The sequence below is a fragment of the Homarus americanus genome, unplaced genomic scaffold (genome assembly GCF_018991925.1).
Source record: "Homarus americanus isolate GMGI-L3 unplaced genomic scaffold, GMGI_Hamer_2.0 scaffold54443, whole genome shotgun sequence".
Lineage (NCBI taxonomy): Eukaryota > Metazoa > Arthropoda > Malacostraca > Decapoda > Nephropidae > Homarus > Homarus americanus.
In genome coordinates, this window is record NW_024750852.1 from 1,931,680 (window position 1) to 1,956,465 (window position 24,786).

Consider the following 24,786-nt stretch of genomic DNA (forward strand, 5'->3'; position numbering starts at 1 on the left):
TATATATATATATATATATATATATATATATATATATATATATATACACACACTGCACTTGTGTGTATGTGTAGTCAATATGGATGTGTAACGGAGTTACAGTATTAAATGAATATACGGTTTAACATAATGGCAGTAACATCTCTCAACTTCACATATGTACAGTAAAGTTCCTATAATCTTAAGATAAAAAAAATTTTTAAGCTTCTTTAATCAAAATATAATTCTGTGGCTTGCCTTTTATCTGAAAAAGAAAAAGGAGGGAGAGAATCTTTTTATATACCCTTGATCTCCAAGAATAAAGGCCATTTTCAACAAGAATATAGGTTTGATATTTATCACTTGTTCTCCTTTTGGTTACTAGGAACATCCAAGGACTTGTTTGAAATATCACTTGCAGGTTTAGCATTCCCTTTGCTGTCATCAGCAGCTCCACTTTTGTTTTTTTCTGTCACTACCTCTAACACCCGAGCTCCCGTACTTTTAGACACTTCTTGTATTTCCAAACGTTCTGACACCATCCTTTCTTCCGTGCTCTCTGACAACTGTTTTTCCGTATTTTCCCCTTGTTCTCCCTTTTCCTCTTTTTCTTCATTTTCCTCCTGTTCTCCCTTTTCCTCTGGTACTTCCTCCTCCTCCTCCTCCTCCTCCTCCTCCATTTCTTCAACCTGTTGCTCCCCCGCTTCCTCCTCTTCCTGCTCTTCAAGTACTTCATCTACTGGGCCCTCAGGATCATCAACATCCTGCTCTTCATCTGCTTCTGCATTCTCAGCTTCTACATTCTCAGCCTCTACATTCTCAGCTTCTGCATTCTCAGCTTCTTCATCTTCCACTTCCTGGCCATTTGCCTCTGCAAGCCGGACATTCTTCACATCTCTCAGCTCAAGAACTTCTAATTCTTCAATTGGCTGACCTAATATCATTGAAGGCTCATCTGACCCACCCTCTAGCTCTTTCACTAACTGCCTCAACTTAATATTAGATGAAATGGCAAATTTGTTGTATTCAGGTATGGACATAGCATATACATACATGATCCTGTCTTTGGTCTGTACACGTTCACGTGGACATTTTCCCTTTAATTTTGTTTGAAAAGATGTTCGAGCATGTTCACTCTTTCTCCTACTGAAGCAGGAGGTGGTGCTATCAATAAGAATGGGAATGTCTTCATAAACATTTGCCCTCGAGAGCTCTTCATGTATCTTTTCATCACTTTCATGAATGAGTGTAGTGTATCTGAATCCATACTTTTCAATGGAGCGTGACCATATTTTTTTTGCTACAAAGCATTCTAAATACTTTGGTTCTATTTCTCTAACACCCTCCTCAGCATCATGGTCCAATTCATCACACCATTCTCTTATCTCACATGTGTCTTGGTGTTTGTTGAACCATTCTGTCATTTCTGTAGGGGACATAGAAACAATTTTTTTGGCATTTATCTTGCAAACATGACAATACATATTAGCAACATCATAGTCCAGGACAAGACCCGTTGTCAACTCGATCACAGCACCAGCTACAAGGCAGAAGTCACTACCCCACTGATGATATGTGGTTGTAAAGGCAACAGTAAGATCAATAAGCCCATCAGTTTCAAGTTGGCTCTTAAAAACTTCTCTAACAATGCCAGCACTATACAGTAAACTTTCCTCTGTATCAGCTACAACATCACTAATGACCTGGCGTGCATATACAATGAATGTTGCTTCATTTAGACATCTGGCATTGAAGTATTTACAATAATGACGCAAACCACTGTAGCCAAGGCCATTATCTAAATATGCTGCAACGTGAGCATAATTAATATTCTCTGTCTTCTGAAGCATTATATCCTTTTTCTCACGTTTTCTCTTCCTTTCGCGAATCAAATTTGGGGTATTAGTAGACTTGTGATCTTCACACACTGTACAAGATACTGTGAATTCTGATATCATACCCTTTGTTGTTGGTCTAACTCCTATCCTTACAGCTTCTCCACACTCACGACAAGCCACTAGGGCACCTAACGCATGAACTTGGCTAGTAGACATGTGTAATCCTTCAGACATGCCATCATCGATAACCAGAACTGTAGAAATTACTCCTTTATCTTTTCTATCAATAGTGGTATCTTCACTTTCTACACGAGCTCTCTTTGATGCTCTCGGTCTTGTGGTAACCTCCTCCTCATATGGGGCAACTTTCTTCCGTGGACGCCCTAATCGTTTTGAGGGATCTGAAATAAAATTATTTACCAATAAAATATATAGGAATTAACTCTTCCAACTCACAATATTAATTTATTATAAGAAATTTGTTTTCACCAAACCATTGCAAAGAACATTTAAATATACATGTACTGAATTGCCCAAATGGAAACTAGACATGAGAAGGACCTGGGACTTTTTGGTAATATTAAACTGTGGTTATTATATTATTGTGAGAAAAGGCGAACATAAACCTTTTATATAACTTTGGACATAAAAGGCGAAAAACTTATGCTCAGCCTCGCAACGGCAGAGTGCCCACGTCTAATGGATTATATTTTAAATTAACTCAAAAACTATTCAGTGAAACCGACTGAACTTTGGATGCCATTTGACAGACATCGTTTTCTTTGTGAGGGCCTTATTACCTTCCCCTAGACAGTCTTGGTCATCGTGTGCGTGGCAGCGCAGCATGAAGCCAGTGTTGCTCTGGCCATTAGAGCGAGGAGAGTGAGCCGCTTGGCCCTTTAATTATTCCATGAGTTTTTGTTATTTTATTTTTCCCTATACCACGATATTCTACAAATCTGCATGCTTTGCTCTTTATTGTGGTATATACAGGTTGACAACCTCTTATCCGAAATCCTTGGGGCCAGAGACATTTCGGGTTTCGGAATTTTTCGGTTTTCAGAATGTTTTTTTTTTAAGCCTATCCGGGCACAAGTCACTGACCCACATTGGGGCCTGGGGGGGGGGGATAGAATAATAATAATAATAATTCATAGGTCTAGGTCGTGTTTCTCATTTTTGATGTTTTTTTCATTCTTGTATTTCTTTATTATTATTATTTTATTATTACAGTATTATTGTTATTATTATTATTTTTTATTATATTTTATTATTATTTTTATTGTCATTATTATTCTATTTTGGTGCATTTTTATTAAAATTTTTATTTACTATGAATAATTATTATTACTATTACATTTTCGCTCCCCGGGCCCCGATGTGGGTCAGTGATCTATGCCCGGGTGGGCTAATCCCTGTTTAAAAAAAAAAAAAAAAAAACTTTCGGTGTTCGGAATTTCGGATAAAGGGTTGTCAAACTGTAGTATACATGTCAATGAACACCATAATACTAAACATTTTCCTACCCTTTCAACTTATACTCGAAAAAAGTGGCTTAAATTTCAAGAATTTTCAATTTTTTTTATGGTTTCATACAATTTTAAGCTAGAACAGACCCCATTACAATTAATAAAACAATTCCATGCCAGTGAAATGAGCCCTAAAAAAAAAAAAAAAATTTTTCAATGATTTTTCGACCAAAACTTCCAAGGCTGAGCGTAAGTTTTCATGCCCGTATGTGTCACAGGCTGCGAGGCTGAGAGGGTTAAGGTGTTGGGCAATCATACTTGGGAGTACACACATTAAAAAAGTATCTCTCCACACTTTGTGTGAAACAATATAACATTGCAGACAAAGGAGTTTGACAACCCTACCGAGACACAAGTCATAATGATCAATTCAATATTCAATGGACCCATCTGGACAAATACTTCTTTTACCGTGTGTAGAGGAACCATAATGGATGAGTTGACGGTTCTGGGTAAACACAAGAAATACACTGCCACGTTCGGTGATACATGTACGGTACATATAATTTGTAATAAAAGTTTAAAGGTCTGCTATAATAGTCGAGATAAGTTTATTTCTCTAGCAACAGTCTCCATTTGCAGTGGTCACCACCTTCCCTGCAGACAACACAGGGATGGAGATACGAGTCAATTGAGAAGTAATGACAATGTCTGGACTTTGCTTTGATAATGCCTGTTGCTAGGTAAACATGACAACATAGTGCTGTTATTGTTTTAATGATTCACTAATGAACCACTGGGATATATCATCATTTATATTAATTAATGGGTAACATTTGACTTTAACTATCATAAGTATTTGGATGCTTAGATTCAAGATAGGCTATACAGATATTGGGTAAATTTTAAGTTTTGGTCATCCCTGTACTTAGACATGCAGACTGTTTTTTCCGATGGTTTGCGATGTGTTATGAACGATTTAGACCTTCACTTCTATCGGAAATAACTAGTTTTGAGTTACTACCCCCCACCGATGTATGTTAATCGAACCTTATAACTCATCATACCCTAACCTAACCTAACATATGACCTGTATTTTATTATGTGATCGAAAAATATTTTGCGACAAATCCCGTAGTTAAAATCTTAAGGTTCCCCAGATGACCAAAACCAAAATAATACCAATATTGTTTGGAATTTTTATACAGGTATTCCTCGACGTACGACCACCCGGACATACGACCGCCGCAGTCGTTAAAATAGCTTTCAAATTACCGTATATACTCGTCTATAACCCCCCTCGTTTATAGGTCGACCCTGGTTTTTTGACCAAGAAATCGTTAATTTACGATATTCCTCGTTTATAGTTCGACCCACATTTTTTAGGGTAATGGAACAACAAAACCTTCACTAAAAATGCTCTGCGTCCTATAAACTGAGGCTCGCCGTGCATGAAACACGAGTGCCGAAGGCAAATTGTTTACCATTTATTATTACGACACTTTACACTGAAACGGGGGTAGTTTCAACAAAAATATTGTATATTTCCATTCAAGTATTTATTCAAGTCAATTAGGAGGGAATATTATTGTAATACAACAGTTTTTTAACTAAACCATTCGAAAAACGATTACGGTAACATCTTTTGAACGAAAGAAAGCGAAATTCATTGTTTTCGTCACGATTTTATCCCACTTTCCACTGTAATACGTACGTAATTTCAGCAAAAATATTACATTTCCGTGAATGTATTATATCAAGCACAGTATGAATAGAATCATTGTAATATAACAGAATTTTAACCGAAAACTATTAAAAAAACGAGTAACATCTCAAGAACAGAAGCTTAGGTAAAGTCTTTTGTTTTCGTCATGTATTTTATCCTATTTTACATTGAAATACATCACGTTTCAGCAAAACTACTATTTATTTCCGAGAATATATTCATTCAGGCACAGTTTAGGTAAAATATACGTGTGATGTAATAGTTTTTTAACTGAAAACGATTCGTAAAACACGTACCCTCTAGCCCTGCTCAAGGAGAGGACTGGGAGAAGCTGTTTGGTGCTGCAGACGATACAAGGAAAATGATTTTGATGGATTTTAATGAAAATATTCAGAAATATGGTATCGTAGTATTTATTCAAGTCAATTAGGATAGAATATTATCGTAATACAACAGTTTTTTAACTGAAAACCATTCGAAAAGCAATGACGGTAACATCTTTTGAACGAAAGAAAGCGAAAGTCATTGTTTTCGTCACGATTTTATCCCACTTTCCACTGTAATACGTACGTCATTTCAGCAAAAATATTACATTTCCGTGAATGCATTATATCAAGCACAGTATGAATAGAATACCATTGTAATATAACAATATTTTAACCAAAAACTATTAAAAAAACGAGTAACTTCTCTTGAACATCGGAAGGTTAGGTAAAATCTTTTGTTTTCGTCATGTATTTTATCCTTTTACATTAAAATACATCACGTTTCAGCAAAACTACTATTTATTTCCGAGAATATATTCATTCAGGCACAGTTAAGGTAAAACATACATGAGATGTAACAGTTTTTTTAACTGAAAACGATTCGAAAAACACGTGTACCGTCTAGCTGATACAGCTGGTGGTGCGTGAAGCGTCATTGTAAACAATAGGAGGTTGAAGTAGATTACCTGGTATTATATTAAGTGTGAAATATCGAAAAAGTTTTTAATACCGGTATTTTTTGTAGATCAATGAGAACTGTGATACCGTTGTAAGGTAATTTAGCCTATTGTAAGTTGGTGAGCTTCATTTGCTGAAGGAACCGAACAACTTTTCATTACTAATTGGTACATATTTTACGTTTCCATTGTTTACTGGCAGTAAATGGTAAATATTTTCCATGTCTGAAGCTAAAAGTTGCTCCTCGCCCTTCCCATCATGCACGGGTTCAACCTAACAAAACTATTACGCATGTATAGGACGACCCCCAATTTTTTGCCTAAAAATTTGGTCTTTAAAACTCGAACTATACACGAGTATATACGGTACGTATTTTTGAGTCCCGACGTTGGTGATCGCGCTGAGTACTGACAAAATTTTCATTTGTAATTCCCTTTAAAATGGCTGGCAAGCGTAAAAGTGAGAGTTCTCGTGGTGCTGAGAAGAAAAAGAGACACGCATTTTAAATTATCTATGTACGTATTATTTTCGCATTTTCGACTTACAACCAATTTGACTTACGACCTGGTCGTCGGTACCTAACCCCATCGTAAGTCGAGGATTGACTGTACAGTACTATGAAATTTGTAGTATGGGCAGCTAATATCCCTTGGATTAGTTAATGCACTTAGTAATATTTATATATTAAAAATAGCTTTACTGTGTTTCACAGTACAGCACAATTAATTATCTAATACAGTGAACCCTTGAAGATCCGGACTAAAGGGGGGGGAGGACCACCTGTCCGGAAAAACCGATTGTCCGAATGTACAAAATGTATAAAAACGATAATTAATTTTATAAAAAACACCAATAATACAGTACATACGTATTATCCTGACTACTGGAGTTAGTTATGCAGACTTTTTCCTGTAAAACAGGCCTTAATTTTGAGCAATATATTACTGTAATCATTTGTACTCGATGTACTACACTAACAGACAAAAAAAATTTATCTTTTTTTTTGCAAAATATATGATATCAATACTCAAATTATTCGCTATCTTGCAAGGATTCCAGCAATGCAAGTTATAATCTGTTAATTTTAGCCCAAAATTTTATAAGATAAGAACTTTAAGCCTAAAACCACCTTCACCCTGACTGGGAGAATGAGGGAGGGCCGAGGGGGGAGGTAAGGTGTTTTGGTACTCGGCAGTGAAGGTTACCTAGTGCGTATTTATTTATCTGTCATATAGAGGGAGTTCAAGTTTTTGGCTTATAAAATGTCACTGCTGGAATTCTTGTAAGATGGTGATTAATTTGAATACTGTATAAAGATGCTATAGTTTGCACCAGACATAATTTTTGTAGTAATTATATACAGTAGTACATTTGAGTACACTGTACAGGTTTGTTCTTAGGACAATTATTTCTTTTAATTTTTTTCACAGTATAGGATAGTGTGTGTGCATGTACAGTAAATGAGTAAAAATAAATGAAGAAAGTTATGTATATCTACCCAAAAATACGAGTTGAAAAACTTGTACTAAAATATACAACACTAATGGACAAAATATTTTATCTCTTGTGCAAAATATATTACAGTATGTCTATATTCAAATTATTCGCTGTCTTGCCAGGATTCCAGCAATGCAAGTAATATTCTGCTAATTTTAGTCTAACATCTTCGAGGGTTTATTGTAATATTTATTTACAAAGCCAATCAGCCGAGAAGGTTGGACAACTGCTTCCAGGGTTCATCACGGCAGATGAAAGAAATTTACCAAGAGTAGATGTCTTTATGACTGTATTATAAGTATTATCAAGAACCCCGCCATCCAGCTATGAAGCACGATAGATTATATGTCATCTGATCATCTCAAGTCCACTCCCTGGCCATGGTCGTCCTTAGTCCTCCCACAACATTAAATATAGACATCAGTGACGAAAATTTCCGTTTTTCCAGACATGAAATAGAGAACAGCGATGAAACTTCCATGTTGGAGTTATCAGTCCTTTACATCATTTTTGCACCCAGCAAGTAAATACACACGATGATACTTGATTAATCATTTTCTTTACCCATTGACCTGCCATCTGACGAAAAATTCCAATTGTCAATTCGTCCATTCTATGTAGTATCAAGATTTGGATTAGACTGCCAACCGATCAATAATATACAAAAATGGATAATCAGACATTTAGTCACTGTAAACATTACAGAAGAAAAAGAAGCCTCAGTTGAGGCGTATATGCACCCTATAGCTATTTGCTGTTCATTGAGGGACACTTCAGTGATTACAGCACAAAAATATATTATAACTAACTTTCTTAAAGTGATATCTTAAATTCATCGAATAACCTACTAGCGTATGGTGTGACATCATCAAGTGTATAATCTGGAAATAGTGCATGTTTAGATATACAGTACAGTGGTCCCTCAGTTAACGAATTACCTTCCAGAAGAATCTTCATTTCGGTTTACGAAATTCTTATGAAAACGTTTCGACATGTTTTGGCTTGCTCACCAGCTGGAAGATTAGTCTGCCAATACAGAAATCGGTTCTAGGGCTTACAATCGTTAAAACTGGAGTAAATATCAAGAAGGTTGTACTATTCAATAATTTTCCAAATTTTATATTGAATTTTTTAGTCATTTTAACACTTATTTAACATAATTGCAGTACAGGGAACTAGATTTTGGTGCACCCATCAGCCACTTCACTCACCCACCAAGGCCTCAGTTTGTGTCTCTGTTCAGTGGAGGAAACATCTTGCTTGTGGGTCTCTTGTACACATAGTATTTTTACGTTTTTACAGTACAATTATCGGTCATTCTGAAATTTATTTAACATATTGACAATATATAGTGCAGTGCAGTGTTGATTTAAAGAAAATAATCTTGAATTACACCTAGCGAACTTAAAAAATTTTATTGGTGAAATGACGGCATCAAGCATGGGGTGATTTCTCTTCCATCCCCACTTCATTCTCTTCTCCCTTCTCCTCCACCCCCACTTCTAATTCCCATCATCATCATCAACCAGGAGCCTTCTACATACACACCTCAAAGTAAGTGTACTTTACTGCAATTCTTTTTTTTACTTTGTATGTACTTTTCGGTGAGCTGGAACCAATTACCCAATATCCCATTGAAACAACGGATTCAGTTAATGAACGACCTTCTAGAACGAATTGTGTTCGTTAACCGAAGGACCACTGTATTTAGGAGCAGGTGCATCCCCAGTACTTGCCAACAGTGCAATGCCCAATCACCTGACCAGGCACTGTTGCCTTGTCAACAACCTTCATTCAAATGGTTACAGCAGTGAATCCATTATGACAGCACAAGACAGGAGCCAACCAAATGTAAATAAACAAGAATTTATAAATTTTTTCTCTTTTCTTTATGGGGATTAGCCCACCCGAGCATAGGTCACTGACCCACATCAAGGCCTGGGGGGCGAAAATATAATAATACTAACATTTAATAATTATCGCCACGCACAATTGTGCGCGCCAGCCACATGTTAAGTGAAGAAACTGTTTACAACTCAGAATAGCTTACTAAACGAGATGGAGCTGGTAGCAGTTGTGCGACTGCCTGAGGGGCAGACTATCGCCTTCTACTGTAGAGGCAACATCTTGATTCTTGTCAGCCAACATCTTCCTGCAGGACATTATATTTGTTCTCGTTGGTCTAACCCTAGACCCAAAAACATGAGTGTGATTGTGAACTGTTGAATACACTGAGAACTCTAAATAACTTTAATAAGTGTAATTATGTACTGTATATTGATCGTATTATTCAAACTGTGTCCTGATGTACTAGAAGTTGTTATATGTGAATTGTATTCAACAGATTTTGACCGAATTATACTCATAGCGTCAACGACAAGGTTCTTATTGTCTTGCACAAGCCAAAATCGCTCCTATGAGCGATTACAATAGTAATTAATAAAAAGATAAAATTTATAACCCAAAAATAAAAATACTAATGGATATACCTCTCTAGTTCGGCAACCTCGGGACCTGACCGGTGCCGGACCATGGAAATTCACCCTTTTCCTGGATAGATACTGATTTGGGCTTACTCTTGGAAGCACTAGCACCACTTTCACTGCTTCGTGGTCTCTTTGAAGATACATTGAAGGGTTAAATGTTGTACGGTAGGTTCTCAAATTTTGGGAGTTTTTAGTTAGATGTGTTTTTTTATTTGGGGGAAAAAAAACAAAAACAAATAAAAAACACGCAATTTAAAATTTTGACGGCGGAAACTCGAACTTTGAGGGGTTTGAGCGACCCGCCAACGTTCAGACGTGCACAAATCGTGTAAACAGTGTTATTTCTCTTGCATACAAAAGATTCATTATTGTTTATTACTGAATGTCTTTTTTATTTAATTAATTTTTATGTGTGCAAAATGAACAATACAATTCATTAATAATACTTAGAATATTAAAACACACAAGGAAACGAGACGTCATTGTTTTCGTTGATTACAAAACCAGTGACTGACTGGATCTACATATAAATCTGAAGAAAATAAGATCCTGGTTGTAGCTGTTGTAAAATTAATGTAAAAAATTAATATGGTTGTTTTAAGTAATGTTATTTAATGTTAATAAATGGAACAATATAAGTAGCTAACTTACGACAACCCGGACATACGACGGCCATGGTCGTATAAAATATTTTTCACATGTATTTTTGAGTCCCGACGTTAGTGATCTCGCTGTGTACTGACAAAATTTTCATTTGTAATTCCCTTTAAAATGGCTGGCAAGCGTAAAAGTGAGTCCTCGTGGTGCTGAGTAGAAAAATAGACACCCATTTTAGAATTTCGCCTTTTCGACTTACGACCTGGTCGTCGGGACGGAACCCCGTCGTAAGTCGAGGAGAGATTGTACTTTATTTAAAAGGCATAAAATCAAGAATGCTGCTGTTGATATTCGGCAAGACTGCTGAAAATGACCGTTGGTTATAGCTAAAATATAGCGCTTTCTTTACTTCACCCATTCTATTTCAATACTTAGGTACAACTCCTGTACTGTACAGTACTAGTACTACAATATTTTATAGCAACAGATTATACAGGATTTCTTGAATATCAAATTGTGAAAGTTAAATATGTACAGTATATTTCATAAAGGAGAAAAATAACCAAAACAATTAAAATGGTATAAAACTGATATTGAAATACAGGTACTCCTCGACTTACGACCACCCGGACATATGACCGCCGCAGTCGTACAATTTTTATTTTTTTCAAGTTCCGTAAGTATTTTCTAGTACTGAAACGTATCTGTCCTGTACGACAGCGTGGCGTGGGCTAGGCCGCCTCGCGGTGTACAGCGTCCACGCCGTAGCGCGCTCAGTTGGTGTTTGGCTGCTGCTGTTGTCATTAGTGATCGCACTGTGTACTGACAATATTTTCGTTTCTAATTCCCTTTAAAATGACTGGCAAGCGTAAAAGTGAGAGTTCTGGAGGTGCACAAGAAAAAGAGACAGTCAATTACTTTTGAGATGAAAATGAAATTAATAATGCAATATGAAAATAGAAAAACGGTAGCAACCATTTCACGCGACCTAGGCTTCTCTCACTCAACGATATCAAAAATTTTGAAGGACAAGGAAATAATTCGTGAGTTAGTGAAAGGATCAGCACCTATAAAGGAAACAATAATAACGAAAAAAAGACAAGGTCCTATTCATGAGGTGGAAAAATTACTTGTGGTGTGGATGGAAATCGGCTGCAAAAGCGTGTACCCTTAAGCCTTCTAACCATACAGGCTAAGGTAAGCCTTTTCGAAAGCCTGAAAGAGCAGGCATGAGATGAGTACGACCAAAACTTCACCGCGAGTCATGGGTGGTTCCAAGGTCTAAGAACCGTTACAGTTTGCAAAGTGTAAAGGTGAGTGGAGAGGCAGCAAGTGCTGATGTGGGTGCTGCCGAAGCTTTTAAGGAGCTAGATCGTGTCATCGTGGAGGGAAATTATTTGCCTGAACAAATATTTAATGTGGATGAAACTGGCTTATTCTGGAAGCGCATGCCAGAACGGACATACATCCACAAAGAGGAGAAAACCATGCCGTGATTCAAGGCATTCAAGGACCGAATCACACTTCTGTTGGGGGTGTTAGCTGGTTTAAAGGTAAAACCTTTCATGATATATCACTCTGAGAACCCAAGGGCTTTTAAAAATGTCAGCAAGCACACACTGCCAGTGTTTTATGGCAGTAATAAGAAATGGATGACCCAAGCACTGTTTGAGGATTGGTTCCCGAGTTGTTTCATTCCACGAGCCAAGGAGTATTGTCTGCAACAAAGGGTTGCGTTCAAGATTTTATTAATTTTAGATAATGCTCTGGGACACCCACCACACCTGGACAACCTACACCCTGATGTTAAGGTAGTCTACTGTACATTTCACCTAACACTACCTATATCATCCAACCCATGGATCAAGGTGCTGTTGCTGCTTTTAAAGCGTATTATTTATGTACGATCTTCGCTCAGGCTGTTGCTGCTACTGAAGGTGAGAGCTCAGAGAGTTTTGGAAGGACTACAACATTTTGAAATGTATAAAGAACATAGCTGCAGCATGGGATGAAGATACCGGTCAGTGCATGAATGGCATATGGAAGAAGGTCCTGAAAAGATATGTGAACAGCTTCAAAGGATTAAATGAAGATGAAGCAATTTCTGAGATTAGTAACAAGATAGTGGAGTTGGGTAAACGGCTGGAGTTAGAAATTGATAATGAAGATGTTGAGCAGCTGGTTGAAAGTGTAGCAGAAAGGCTAAGTAACGAGGATCTTATTGAACTGGATGCACAGAAAATTGCAGAGGAAGAAGAGAGACAAAATGTAGAACAACCTGCACCCCCCAAAAAAATTTCAGTGAAACAAATGGCAGAGGCATTTGCTACTATTAATAAGGGGATGCAAATGTTTGACGAAATGGATCAAAATGTTGAGCGTTTTGCAAAAGTTGACAGAATGGTCCAAGATGCACTTGCTTGCTACAGGGAGATTTACAATGAAAAGAAAAGGCAAACTGTGCAGTCTAAATTGGACATCTATTTTAAGAAGTCCCCCACTGCTGTCTCCTCACGCCCCACCACTGCTGCCTCTTCACTCTCTAAAGATGATCCAATACCTTCAATAAGCAAGTATGTTAGCCTGTCTGAAGAAAGCGAAATTGATGACCCACCCAGCCCTGTCACCTCCGCTTCATCCAATTGATGTAGTCTCCACGTTTAATTTAAAAATTATTGAGGCCCCGTGTGCATTTAGCTGACTACATTAAAGGTAAGTGCACAGTAACACTTTATTCATTTTTCATTATTGATTACTTTTACTGTACTGTATTTCATTTTAGATTTTCTATGTATTATTTTCGCATTTTCGACTTACAACCTGGTCGTCAGTCCCTAACCCTATCGTAAGTCGGGGACTGACTGTATATGCCTAAGCAGTACTTTATGAAACTTTCCTACTGATCATGTTAGATGCAGTGTTATCCTTCTTTGTTTGTTTCATCCACTCAATAAAATTTAACCATCAAAATCGGACGTAATACACTTTCAGGGGCTTATCCCAAATTTTGAGGGATGGAGGGTTTAAATTTACAATTCGCAGTTTCAACCTTTTGCAGCAAGCAGATGGTGGCTAGCTTACATGCCTCTGCGAGAACACTACAAATCACCCCCACAGCATCTCTTCCCCCTTGTTTGTGCTCAACCACTGAGTACAGTACTGTACTGTACTCAAAGTAACATTTTTGGGTACAGTATTTACTTTTTAAAAAGCATTTAAATTTATACGTAATTTTACTTTTATTTAAGTATGGTTTTCCGATACTGTACAGTGACCCCTCGTTTAACGAACGCCTCGGTTAACGTAATTTCGATTAACGAACTGCCTTCCATAAGGATCTTCAATTCGGTTAACGAAAAAAAATTCGGTTAACCAAGTTCTTACGAACCGACCTCAACATGTTTTCACTTGCACTGACCGGGCAACCAGCTTTAGTATCAGTCCGCCAATACATTAATCGGTTCTAGGGCTTAAATTCCTTACTATTTTAGTAAATATCAAGAAGTTTATACTATTCAATAATTTTAAAAGTTTAATATTAAATTTTTTAGTCATTTTAACAATTATTGAACATACTTGAAGGTAAAGTGACTAGTTTAATGTGCGGCATCCAGCCTCTTAACACAGCAAACAGGAGTTAGTCTCTCTCTGTTTTCACTGGATGTAACATCTTGCTTGAGACTCTCTTCAACTAAACACTTTTTTTCTGTGTTTCCAAGCAAATTATTGGTCATTTTGAAATATATTTTACATATTGACAATATATAATGCAGTGTTGATTTAAAGAAAATAATCTTGAATTACACCAAAGAGAGCTAAAATTTTATGGGTGAAATGGCGCCATGGGGTGACTTCTCTTCCACCCCAATGCCTTCTCTTCTTCCTTCTCCTCCACCCCCATTCTAAATCCCATCATCATCATCATCATCCAGGAGCCTTCTACATACACACCTCAAAGTAAGTGAACTTTTCTACCATTTTTGTTGAATTTAGGAAATTTTCGGTGAGCTGGAACCAATTACCCAAAAACCCATTGAAACAATGGTTTCGGTTAACGAACTTTTCGGTTAACGAACGACCTTCTGGAACGGATCGAGTTCGTTAACGGAGGGGTCACTGTACTTTTACTCCAATTCAGTTGAAAAAAAGAAGGAAAAAAAAAAAGAAAAAAAAAAGGAAACTGTTACAGTATGTCGGCGTATAGGACGGAATTTGAACCTTTAAAAAAGTCAACCCAAAACTAGGGGTCGTCTTAAACGCTGGGTATAAAATCCAAACATCTACATCCTGTGGTTTAGTGTGTCACCAGTGGTAATTGAGAACATCGTAAAACACTCGCCTTAATCCCAGTCCTACCACTAATTATTTTCTACTGAAACTTACGTTTGGGAAGCTGGATTAAAAATAAGATTACCGCTATATTAAAATAATAAAAATGTATTAAAAACCTGTCTAACATACCACAAATACCGTAAAATAACATAATAAACGCAGGTATCATCACGCACTGTCCGCCATTTGCAACTGCCGCCGAAGTAAACAAACAGCCAATCCTACTGATTGTTTTGCAAAGCAAGTTTATAAATTAAAGAAAATACCTGCAGTGTATTTTATGCCTACATTTCTAATATATTACAGTATATTATAAATAAATAAATAAACAAATAAATTAGTAAATCCATTTCAAGTACAGGTGCTCCTCTATTTACCAACGAGTTAAGTTCCTGAGGCTTGTTTAAGTCCAACTTTACTCTTGTAGATACCAAACATATTGTAAAAATGAAAAGATTATGGATATTAAGTAAAGCTATACCTTTTAATACAGCCTTAAAACCTGGATCACTCTTCTCCTCTTAGGCAATGTTCGTTCTATCTGTAATTTTCTTCAAAATAATCCAGTCTCATCCACATTAAACACCTGTTCTGGCAGGTAACCCCCCTCAGTGATGATGTTTTTATCTCTGAAAGTTTGTAAGTTGAACGTTCTTAAGTAGATGAGCACCTGTACAGTAAATGGTAAAATTTTACTCGACACCGACATTAGTTCCAGTAAAATAACCGATGCCTAAGTGACGTCACTAGTGTTTACATTACACCAGCTGGTAACGTTTGATGCAGATTATGGTAGATACGTAGTTGACAATATTTTGCCATTACTTGAAGTGAATTGGCATTATTTTAAATAACCAAGGCTGTGTTGCTTAGCAGTGTGTTTAACAGCATCACTCAACTGGTTAGTGGGATGGTTGGTAAAGGACTACTGGGGCAGTAAGCTCCCAGTGGTGTCAGATTTGCGGTAGCCTTATACAGCGAGTATAACTCAAAACCTACATTTTTAAAAAAAATGGAAATTTTGGGGGTCGTCTTATACACCCCATGGCCTTGTACGCCGACATATACGGTACTCTTTACATGTGTCAAACAAAGAGTTTTAACGTCTGTGGCAAACTACAGTAGGCTCTCACCAATAACGTTTAATAGGTGCCTGAAAAACACCGTTATTAGCGAAAACGTTATTTGTGTGACATTAAAATACATGTAAAAAGGGTTTATTGGTGCCGCTGCCACAAGAATTTCACCCATTTTTTCCCCTTGAAGCCCTCTTAACACTTTTTGTTAGCTGAAATAAATAGAATTGCTATTCAATCATCAAAATAAAGAGTTTGAGTAATATAACACAAAGTTTTTGAGGTGCTTGGTGTGATGATTGTTCCATATCTGAGGGTCACTATCACTTGCACTGTCTTTCATTCTACAAGCTAACCATTTCACAAGAAAATGCTCTGTTATCACTAACAACCTGTTTCTATCGCCTTTATCATTCATAGCTCGCCTCGCATTTCCAACACTACCGAAATATTTTTAGCCAGCACAATACTCTTCTTGGTCTCCTCTAAGTTCCTCTTAATATTTTGCACTGTAGACTCAGGACAGTTCAATTTCCTCACTTTAAAAGTTCCCAGTCATTCAGGTGGCAAATCACTCCCTCCACCACCTCCCCTAGCCCCCACAGGCAAAAATGCGGAAGCCATTATTGATCACCGACCCTAACAACCACTGGTTATAGTGGCGAAAATCTCACACGTGGGTGCAGCGCTGTATTCCACTGAGCGTGAGTGAGAGTGAGGCGGAGTGGACAACTACGTCATCAACATAGCGGCAAACAAATGCTATCATTGATGCGCTCGGACGCTTCCCGCGAAATTTCCGTTATTCAAGAGAATCCAGACGTTATTATCGAAAATGGGTATCTATTGTAACTTACCGTTATTGTGGAAGTCGTTATTGGCGAGAGCCTACTGTAATAATATATTTTCATAATTAATTTACCTTAGTAAAAGAGTTGTGTGGGTGGAGGGTATGGTATAGTTGGTGCCGTGAAGGATATGGCATGGGTGTGAGGAGACACCACTCATTCACACACCTAGAGGTCTCGAGAGGCAAGGAGACGTCAAGTACGGTGGCAGTGGCCACGACAGCAGACTTTCCCTTTGATCTTCCTGTGTCCATTAGCACCTTGACCACCCACCTAACCTACCCCCTTATCCCCCTCCCCCATCAAATCCCCTCTCCTCCCCCACCTTTCCTTCAGGGTCTTGGTATTCCTGTTAGATGTCAGTTGCTCTTTGCATATACCTGTACCTAAATTGAATTTCAAAGTGGCTGTGATTCTAAAATGCTTTACATAATTCTATCTTAGATATAAAGCCCATACCTATACAGTACATGTGTGAGACCGAGTGTATTTAAAATTCTGTTTAAATAACTAAGTACCACTCCCCCACCCCCCAAATGTTGTGGCGCAAAAAATTCATCCAATCCTCAATTAGAATCGAAAAGTGATGTCACCACAGCCACACCCCAATTAGAGGGAGTTCACAGTGAGTCTTTTAGTCAGATTCAGTCACTATAGAGGCAACACTCAACCACAAACTCATCAACTGAAGGAGCTTGATAGCTACTTGACATGCCCAGGGGATGGAATTGAGCTACTGAGGTCTTTCCCGACATTATGTGACTTATCTCTCAATCTTAACACTTCACTACCTGCATCTTGTGGGCTTATTATTTATTATCTAATTAATTTATTACACCCCAGGGGGTGACGAGCCTGGTCACAAGACCATGAGGTCGGACACTATTACATTGGTACTCGTGTCTCCCAGGACACACTATGACTTATGATATGGAGACAATATTGAAATGATTTATGGACAATGGGAGTTAGCACCCACCAAAGCACGAGTAGCGAACAAGAATTAAATCTTAATTATTATGAATAAGTAGGTGATGACATATAGTGGTTAAAGACTCGTCCAGTGGTAGGAGGTCCCTGACAGAGGGACAGTCACGGCAATAGTGTTGAAGAGTGTTAGCGTTGGGTCAGTTACAGAGTTTACAGGAAGAGAAGTGCGGGTCTTCCCCCATTGCAGATACCTGTACATGCCAGATAGGTCTATATCTTAACCTAACGCAAGCAGACAACATTATGTCTGCATACCATAAGTACACGTCGACAATACTCGTGTGGATAAGGAAGAAAGTGGTCAAAGTGTTGGATGAATATATTTTCAATCCATTCACTATCCTTGCAATGGATTGGAGGGAGAAGAGCGGCTGAACGTATTATTTTTCAGCAGGTCATGCTGGTCTTCTTTTTAAGCCTAAAAGATCCTGATTGGACAGCCATAATTTTGAGAATCAGCTATTGATTAATCTCAACAGAAAGATTTTAAAATAAGCATGTGTAATGCTATGGGTTTTCTTTTCTGTAGTTAACTATTTTTTATAATTTATTGTAATTTTATCTTAATATTTAAGACAATTAATAATTTTGTTGTTACTTTTTACCTTCAGTACAGTATTTGAGTACCTCATGAATGATGAATGAGATACTTTTTTACTTCTACTTGAGTACACTGATCTTTGGATACTTTAACTTATATTTAAGTAACATTTTGCCAATGTAACAATACCAGGTAATTTTACTTAAATAACGAAGTACTGTACGGTACTTTTTACAACTCTGCCTGTGACGCATCATCTCTCGTGTTGTGCTCAAAACTTTAGTTTTTTTAGATACGAAATGGCCCCCAAAAGAATGCCTAGTGCTAGTGAAGTGATCAAAATGCAAGTCAGTGATGACCCTTACCAAGAAAGTTGAATTATTTGATAAGCTAAAGGATGGAATGACTACCACCGCAGTGATTGGTGATTGGGTGTGAACGAGTCCCGGTGTGGTATATAAAGAAGAACAAACAAGCAATTTGTGACCGTTACAGTGAGTGTTCCTGCAAATGGTAAAGTGGCCCAGACTGTTTGTGATAAGAACACAGTAAACACCAAAAAGTGTTTAACATTTGGATTTAGGACCAGCACCACAAAAACACGTTGATCAACAATAAGGTGAATCATGATGAGGCAAAGAGTCTCTTTGGCTATTTTCATGAATCAACTGGTGGTGAAGGGGCTAATGCAGCTACTGAACAAACTTTTAGTGCTGGTAAAGGGTGGTTCAAAAATTTTAAGAAAAGATTTTCGCTCCATAATGTGAAGCTGACTGGGTAGGCTGCATCAGCTGGGTAAGTAGCCGCAGAAGCATTTTCCGTGCAAGTAAGGAAGATAATAGAAGAGAAAGGCTATAAACTGGAGCAAGTTTTTAATGAAGACAAATTTCTTGGTACAACCTACATTACCAAGCAGGTGAGGTAGGCTCCAGGGTTAAAGGCAGCTAAAGACTGAATGACACTCATCTATTGTGGCAATGCAGTAGGCCACATGAATAAGCCTGGTTTGCTCTACCCTTCGGTAAACCATAGGGCTTTGAGCTTTAAAAGAACTCTGGAAAATATGAATGTGTTCGGGTGCTAACCGCCTGCCCCACCCTTACCATAAATTAGGCTATGGATATTTGTCTGGTTCTCAGTTAGGCAACGTGGGATCTCCTGTTGCGACCATGTTTCGATTCATAACATATGTTATATGAGAAAGTCCACGGTCTTTGTTTACATGTCAAGAAACAAACGACGATCTCATCAAGCATGTTTATTAAAATTTATACCGGATTGAATTAGTTCATTCTTTTCTAGAGATGTTTGAATAATAGTAAGAAAATCAAAACGATAATGAACAGGTTAGGAAATTAGGTAAGGTTCTAGTGGGTTATGTGCATTGTCGTTTAGATTTTCTTATTCGGTACCATCCAAACAACATCTCCCGAATATTTGGTGCAATTCCATAAAAACCTTCTGGTGTTAACCATCTGCTCCACCATTACCCTGATATATAAACTATAAATAAATATACACTGGATATTTGTCCAGTTGTTGGTTTTTTTTTTATAGAATACAGTTACATCAGGAGTTAATAGAATTGTTCAAAACAATGTGGAGATGTTAATTACAATCTACTAAATAGATAAATGGAAACGAGAATCCATTAGTGCTTTTAGGTATGTTGTTTTAAAGGTTTAGTCATTTCTGAGTCCAGCACTACCACCAGAAGCTATTTTTTGGTTTTGTTAAATTTTTCCAGAAGCTCTTATCATTATGGGGTAAAACATGGTGCAAAACTGATCATAACCTAAAATGATGTCTGTGTGTTTTGTACTTGAAGAAATTTTAATTTACTGTAATTACTCCTCCCCAAATCTGCCGAGTCAGCACGTGTTGTCATCTGTTGTTGTATCCAAACGACTCAATCAGTCTGAGCAAACTCTCACGTCCAAAAAAAAACACAAAATTATACCATAACGCTTCAATAAAGTTGCTTTCATTGATACCAGATATCCAAATAAGTACTTTCTGTTTAATATGGCAGAGGGTCTGCAGGGGCAGAGCCCCCAGCTAGGAAGTGAAGTTGGTTTTTTTCAATGGTTCGGTCGGGTTCTATTAGGTTCTAGTAAATGTCGCCTATTTTAAAATACTTATTGCAATGATAAGAATATCTGTGGAGAAAATTAACGAATTCAAAAAATTCCTTCTGGTGGTAGTGCTGTTTTCAGACATTACCAAAGGTTACTTGGTAAAATTATCATTTTGGTCACCCACCTATTTGGAAGTTATTCAAAACACATCAAAACCACCAGAAAAACATAATTTCAACCTAACCTACTCCGAAAATCCTAAAATTCACTGGATGACCGGAAACAATAATAATACCGGTTACTTCAGGTTGGGTAAAGTTCTAAGAAGTTTTGTGCATTCTCATTTCCATTTATCTATTTCATAGATTGTAAATAACGTTTCCACAAAGTTTCATCCAATTCAAGCAACTCCTTCTGGTGTTCGTCTAAAAAAACCTACCACAGCCATAAAAATACTATACAGTGACCCCTCGTTTAACGAACGCCTCGGTTAACGAAATTTCGGTTAACGAACTGCCTTCCTCGGTTAACGAATTTCTTACGAACCGACCTCAACATGTTTTCGCTTGCACTGGCCGGGCAACCAGCTTTAGTATCAGTCCGCAAATACAGTAATCGGTTTTAGGGCTTAAATTCCTTACTATTTTAGTAAATATCAAGAAGTTTATACTATTCAATAATTTTAAAAGTTTAATATTAACTTTTTTTAGTCATTTTAACAATTGAGCATAATTGAAGGTAAAGAAACTAGTTTCTGGCGTGCCATCCAGCCTGTTAACACACCAGACAGGCGTTAGTCTCTCTCTGTTTTCAGTGGAGGTAACATCTTGCTTGAGACTCTCTTCAACTAAACGCTTTTTTTCTGTGTTTCCAAGCAAATTATTGGTCATTTTGAAATATATTTTACATATTGACACTATATAATGCAGTGCAGTGTTGATTTAAAGAAAATAATCTTGAAATACACCAAGAGAACTAAAATTTTATGGGTGAAATGGTGCTATGGGGTGACTTCTCTTCCACCCCAATGCCTTCTCTTCTTCCTTCTCCTCCACCCCCATTCTAATTCCCATCATCATCATCATCATCCGGGAGCCTTCTACATACACACCTCAAAGTAAGTGAACTTTTCTACCATTTTTGTTGAATTTAGGAAATTTTCGGTGAGCTGGAACCAATTACCCAAAAACCCATTGAAACAATGGTTTCGGTTAACGAACTTTTCGGTTACAAACGACCTTCTGGAACGGATTGAGTTCGTTAACCGAGGGACCACTGTACATTTCTAATGAAACGATGGTAATGCTATTACAACTACTTAACATTACAACTCTGAACAAGACATAAAAATTTCATTTATTCACACAACCTATGCCTTCCCATGCGGTCCGACTAATTACCCAAATGTAGCCGCAATTAAGTCAAATAATGGTCCTAAATGAATAAATCGGACTGCCAATCACTTCTCGACTAGTATTTGGTGTCACAAAGTAAAAAAAAATTGGAAAACTTACTTTAATCTGAGTTAATAGATCGCGTGCATGTACCGAGGGAGCGAGTAATTACCCAAATGTAGTCGCAATGAAGTCAAATGATGGTCCTACAAGCGTAAATCGGGCTGTGAATCACTTCTCGATTATTATTTGGTGTCATAGTCACAAAAAATTGGTAAACTTAATTTAATCTGAGTTGTGTTAGGTTAGGTACATGCACTCGATCTATTAACTCAGATTAAATTAAGTTTACCAATTTTTTTGTGACTTCGTGACACCAAATATCAGTCGAGAAGTAATTGGCAGTCTGATTTATTCTTGTAGGACCATTATTTGACTTCATTGCAGCTACACTTGGGTACATTTGGGTAATTATTCGCTCCCTCGGTACATGCACGCGATCTATTAACTCAGATTAAATTACGTTTTCCAATTTTTTTTTACTTTGTGACACCAAATACTAGTCGAGAAGTGATTGGCAGTCCGATTTATTCATGTAGGACCATTATTTGACTTCATTGCGGCTACATTTGGGCGGTCCGACTAATTACCCAAATGTAGCCGCAATGAAGTCAAATAATGGTCCTACTGTACACGAATAAATCGGACTGCTAATCACTTCTCAACTAGTATTTGGTGTCACAAAAAATTGGAAAACTTACTTTAATCTGAGTTAATAGATCGCATGCATGTACCAAGGGAGCGAGTAATTACCCAAATGTAGCCGCAATGAAGTCAAATGATGGTCGTATAAGCATAAATCGGGCTGTGAATCAGTTCTCGATTATTATTTGGTGTCAAAGTCACAAAAAATTGGTAAACTTAATTTAATCGGAGTTGTGTTGTGTTAGGTTAGGTTAGGTACATGCACTTGATCTATTAACTCAGATTAAATTAAGTTTACCAATTTTTTGTGAGTTTCTGACACCAAATACTAGTCGAGAAGTGATTAGTAGTCCGATTTATTCATCTAGGACCATTATTTGACTTCATTCCGGCTGTATTTGGGTAATTAGTCAGACCCCTTCCCATGGCAAGTCACAAACTATTGATTCTATTGGTGACCAAACTCTTTGCAAAATAGTGATCACCCTATTAGCATTTAATTAAATTCCTTTTCAAGAAATCTCCTTACTTTCTATCTAGATTTTGATTCTCCATTGCATGAATTTTTTTCTTCAGAATGAGTTTAATAATCTTACAGGAACTAATGCTATATCTGACCAGATTACAATTGATATTTTTCATCAAAACTCAAAAGAGCTTTAGATGGAATGAATCACATCCAACAAGTGATGAACAAAACATCATTTGATAAAATACCGAAACACTGATATTATAGAATGAACCAGATCTGTTGCCAGGGTCACTCTGCCATTATTGACCACCCATGAACTATATAGACAATCCTCAACCACAAACTTGATACTGTAACATAATATAGACATTTACATTTCATGAGTTAGCAGATATTCGTTAACTATTGCCTTATCTTATCTACCCCCCACCAAATCACACATTCAAAACAAACGGTCTGGTTTTCACCGACGCCATTTCCTCACACCGAGGTTAATATAATGAACATTCTCTCGTTTCTCTTTACAAATATATTCTAATCATAATAAGTAGTTTTCTTACTTTTTCCTCCCTTCTGCTTTTTAGGTCTCCCTTTCTTCCTCATTTTGTTGAAGTTCCCGAGGTAATTGTAGTTGTGAATAGAGAAAACCTGGTGGTAGGGGAAGACTCGCAGCCCAGACGCAAACAATATTCGTTTCCAGGCGTAATGAAAACTGGTCGCTGATTGGTGGGTTGAGGTGCTGCCGCCGCCGCCACGTCCTCCCTCTACCCAATCACGACACAGTTTTAATTATGGCGCCAAACATAAAGGAGGAAACATTTTGTACATCACTCAAGATTGATTATGTAAATATTTTTTTTTACTCGAAAAATATGTAGTAAAATATTGATGGACAGCCGCTTTATTATGGAACATCTAGTAATCTAATTGATTATTTATCTGCGGAGAAAATAAATTCTCTGAATATTACGTCATGTATAATTAATACAGATTGAACACACTTGATAATATTTTTTAGTTATATACTTTCAATTAAAAATACCATAATTTACCTAAGGATGACTTCTGCATTCTTAACAAATCACATGAAGTCCAATAGTGAAATCAAACCGGTTTATTTGGCACAAAAATCGCAAATATGAATCACACAGTGCTGATAAATCCGCGCCTAACCTAAATTTTTGATAGTTGTTAGCAAAATAATTTTGAAAAATCTGAAGAATCCGATGGATAATTCAAATCAATTACTCGTACGTCTGGCATCACCGCGTTTGTTGTACCCCACCAGCCTCTCCCGGCAAGGGCTTCGTGGGAGAAAAAATTGGTAATGTAACGGGGAAACTGCTGTATATTAAAAGACATTCATAAGTAGGCAGACATATGTGTGCTGATAATCTCGACTCATACCTCTTAACTGATTGTCGTTTCCCACACACTGAACTAGGTTCAAGGATTTATATTTTCATAGAAAATGAGAAAGAACTAGGGCACTACTTTCTCTCCAGTGAGGTCCGTTGACCCTCATGCTTCCCCGAGATATCGACCAAACTAAAATATTTTTCCGTATGGATTCTTACGTCAGCATTTCTTCGCTTGAATATTTATATCTTGGCAATTTGTACCACATGCAAAAGTCAATATCTACTATAAACCGTTTAGTTTTAACATAATATGCCCGGTTACGACATTGTAGCACCGTTTAGATTTTTACTCTAGTTACCCTTATAGCATCCTCATTCAAAGTTTTATGGTCATCCCTTCAACGGCTTGGTAAAGGGAAAGCACGACTCTTTAGTTTTCCATCTAATTTCTCA

General features: G+C 37.3%; 1 protein-coding gene across 2 annotated transcripts; it reads right to left on the reverse strand.

Annotated features, from left to right (window-relative positions):
• Positions 1-23,690, reverse strand: LOC121854301 (probable E3 ubiquitin-protein ligase bre1). Of its 2 annotated transcripts, none has more exons than XM_042348886.1 (2): positions 23,533-23,690; positions 1-2,218 (listed from the first exon to the last, which is right to left on the reverse strand). In XM_042348886.1, exons 1-2 carry the CDS (start codon positions 23,573-23,575, stop codon positions 339-341), a joined length of 1,923 nt encoding a protein of 640 aa, XP_042204820.1. In that variant the 5' UTR covers positions 23,576-23,690; the 3' UTR covers positions 1-338. The 2 variants fall into 2 exon arrangements, with proteins under 2 accessions (XP_042204820.1, XP_042204821.1); XM_042348887.1 differs by lacking the exon at positions 23,533-23,690 and adding an exon at positions 23,347-23,368.
• Between the last annotated feature and the right edge of the window lie 1,096 nt (positions 23,691-24,786).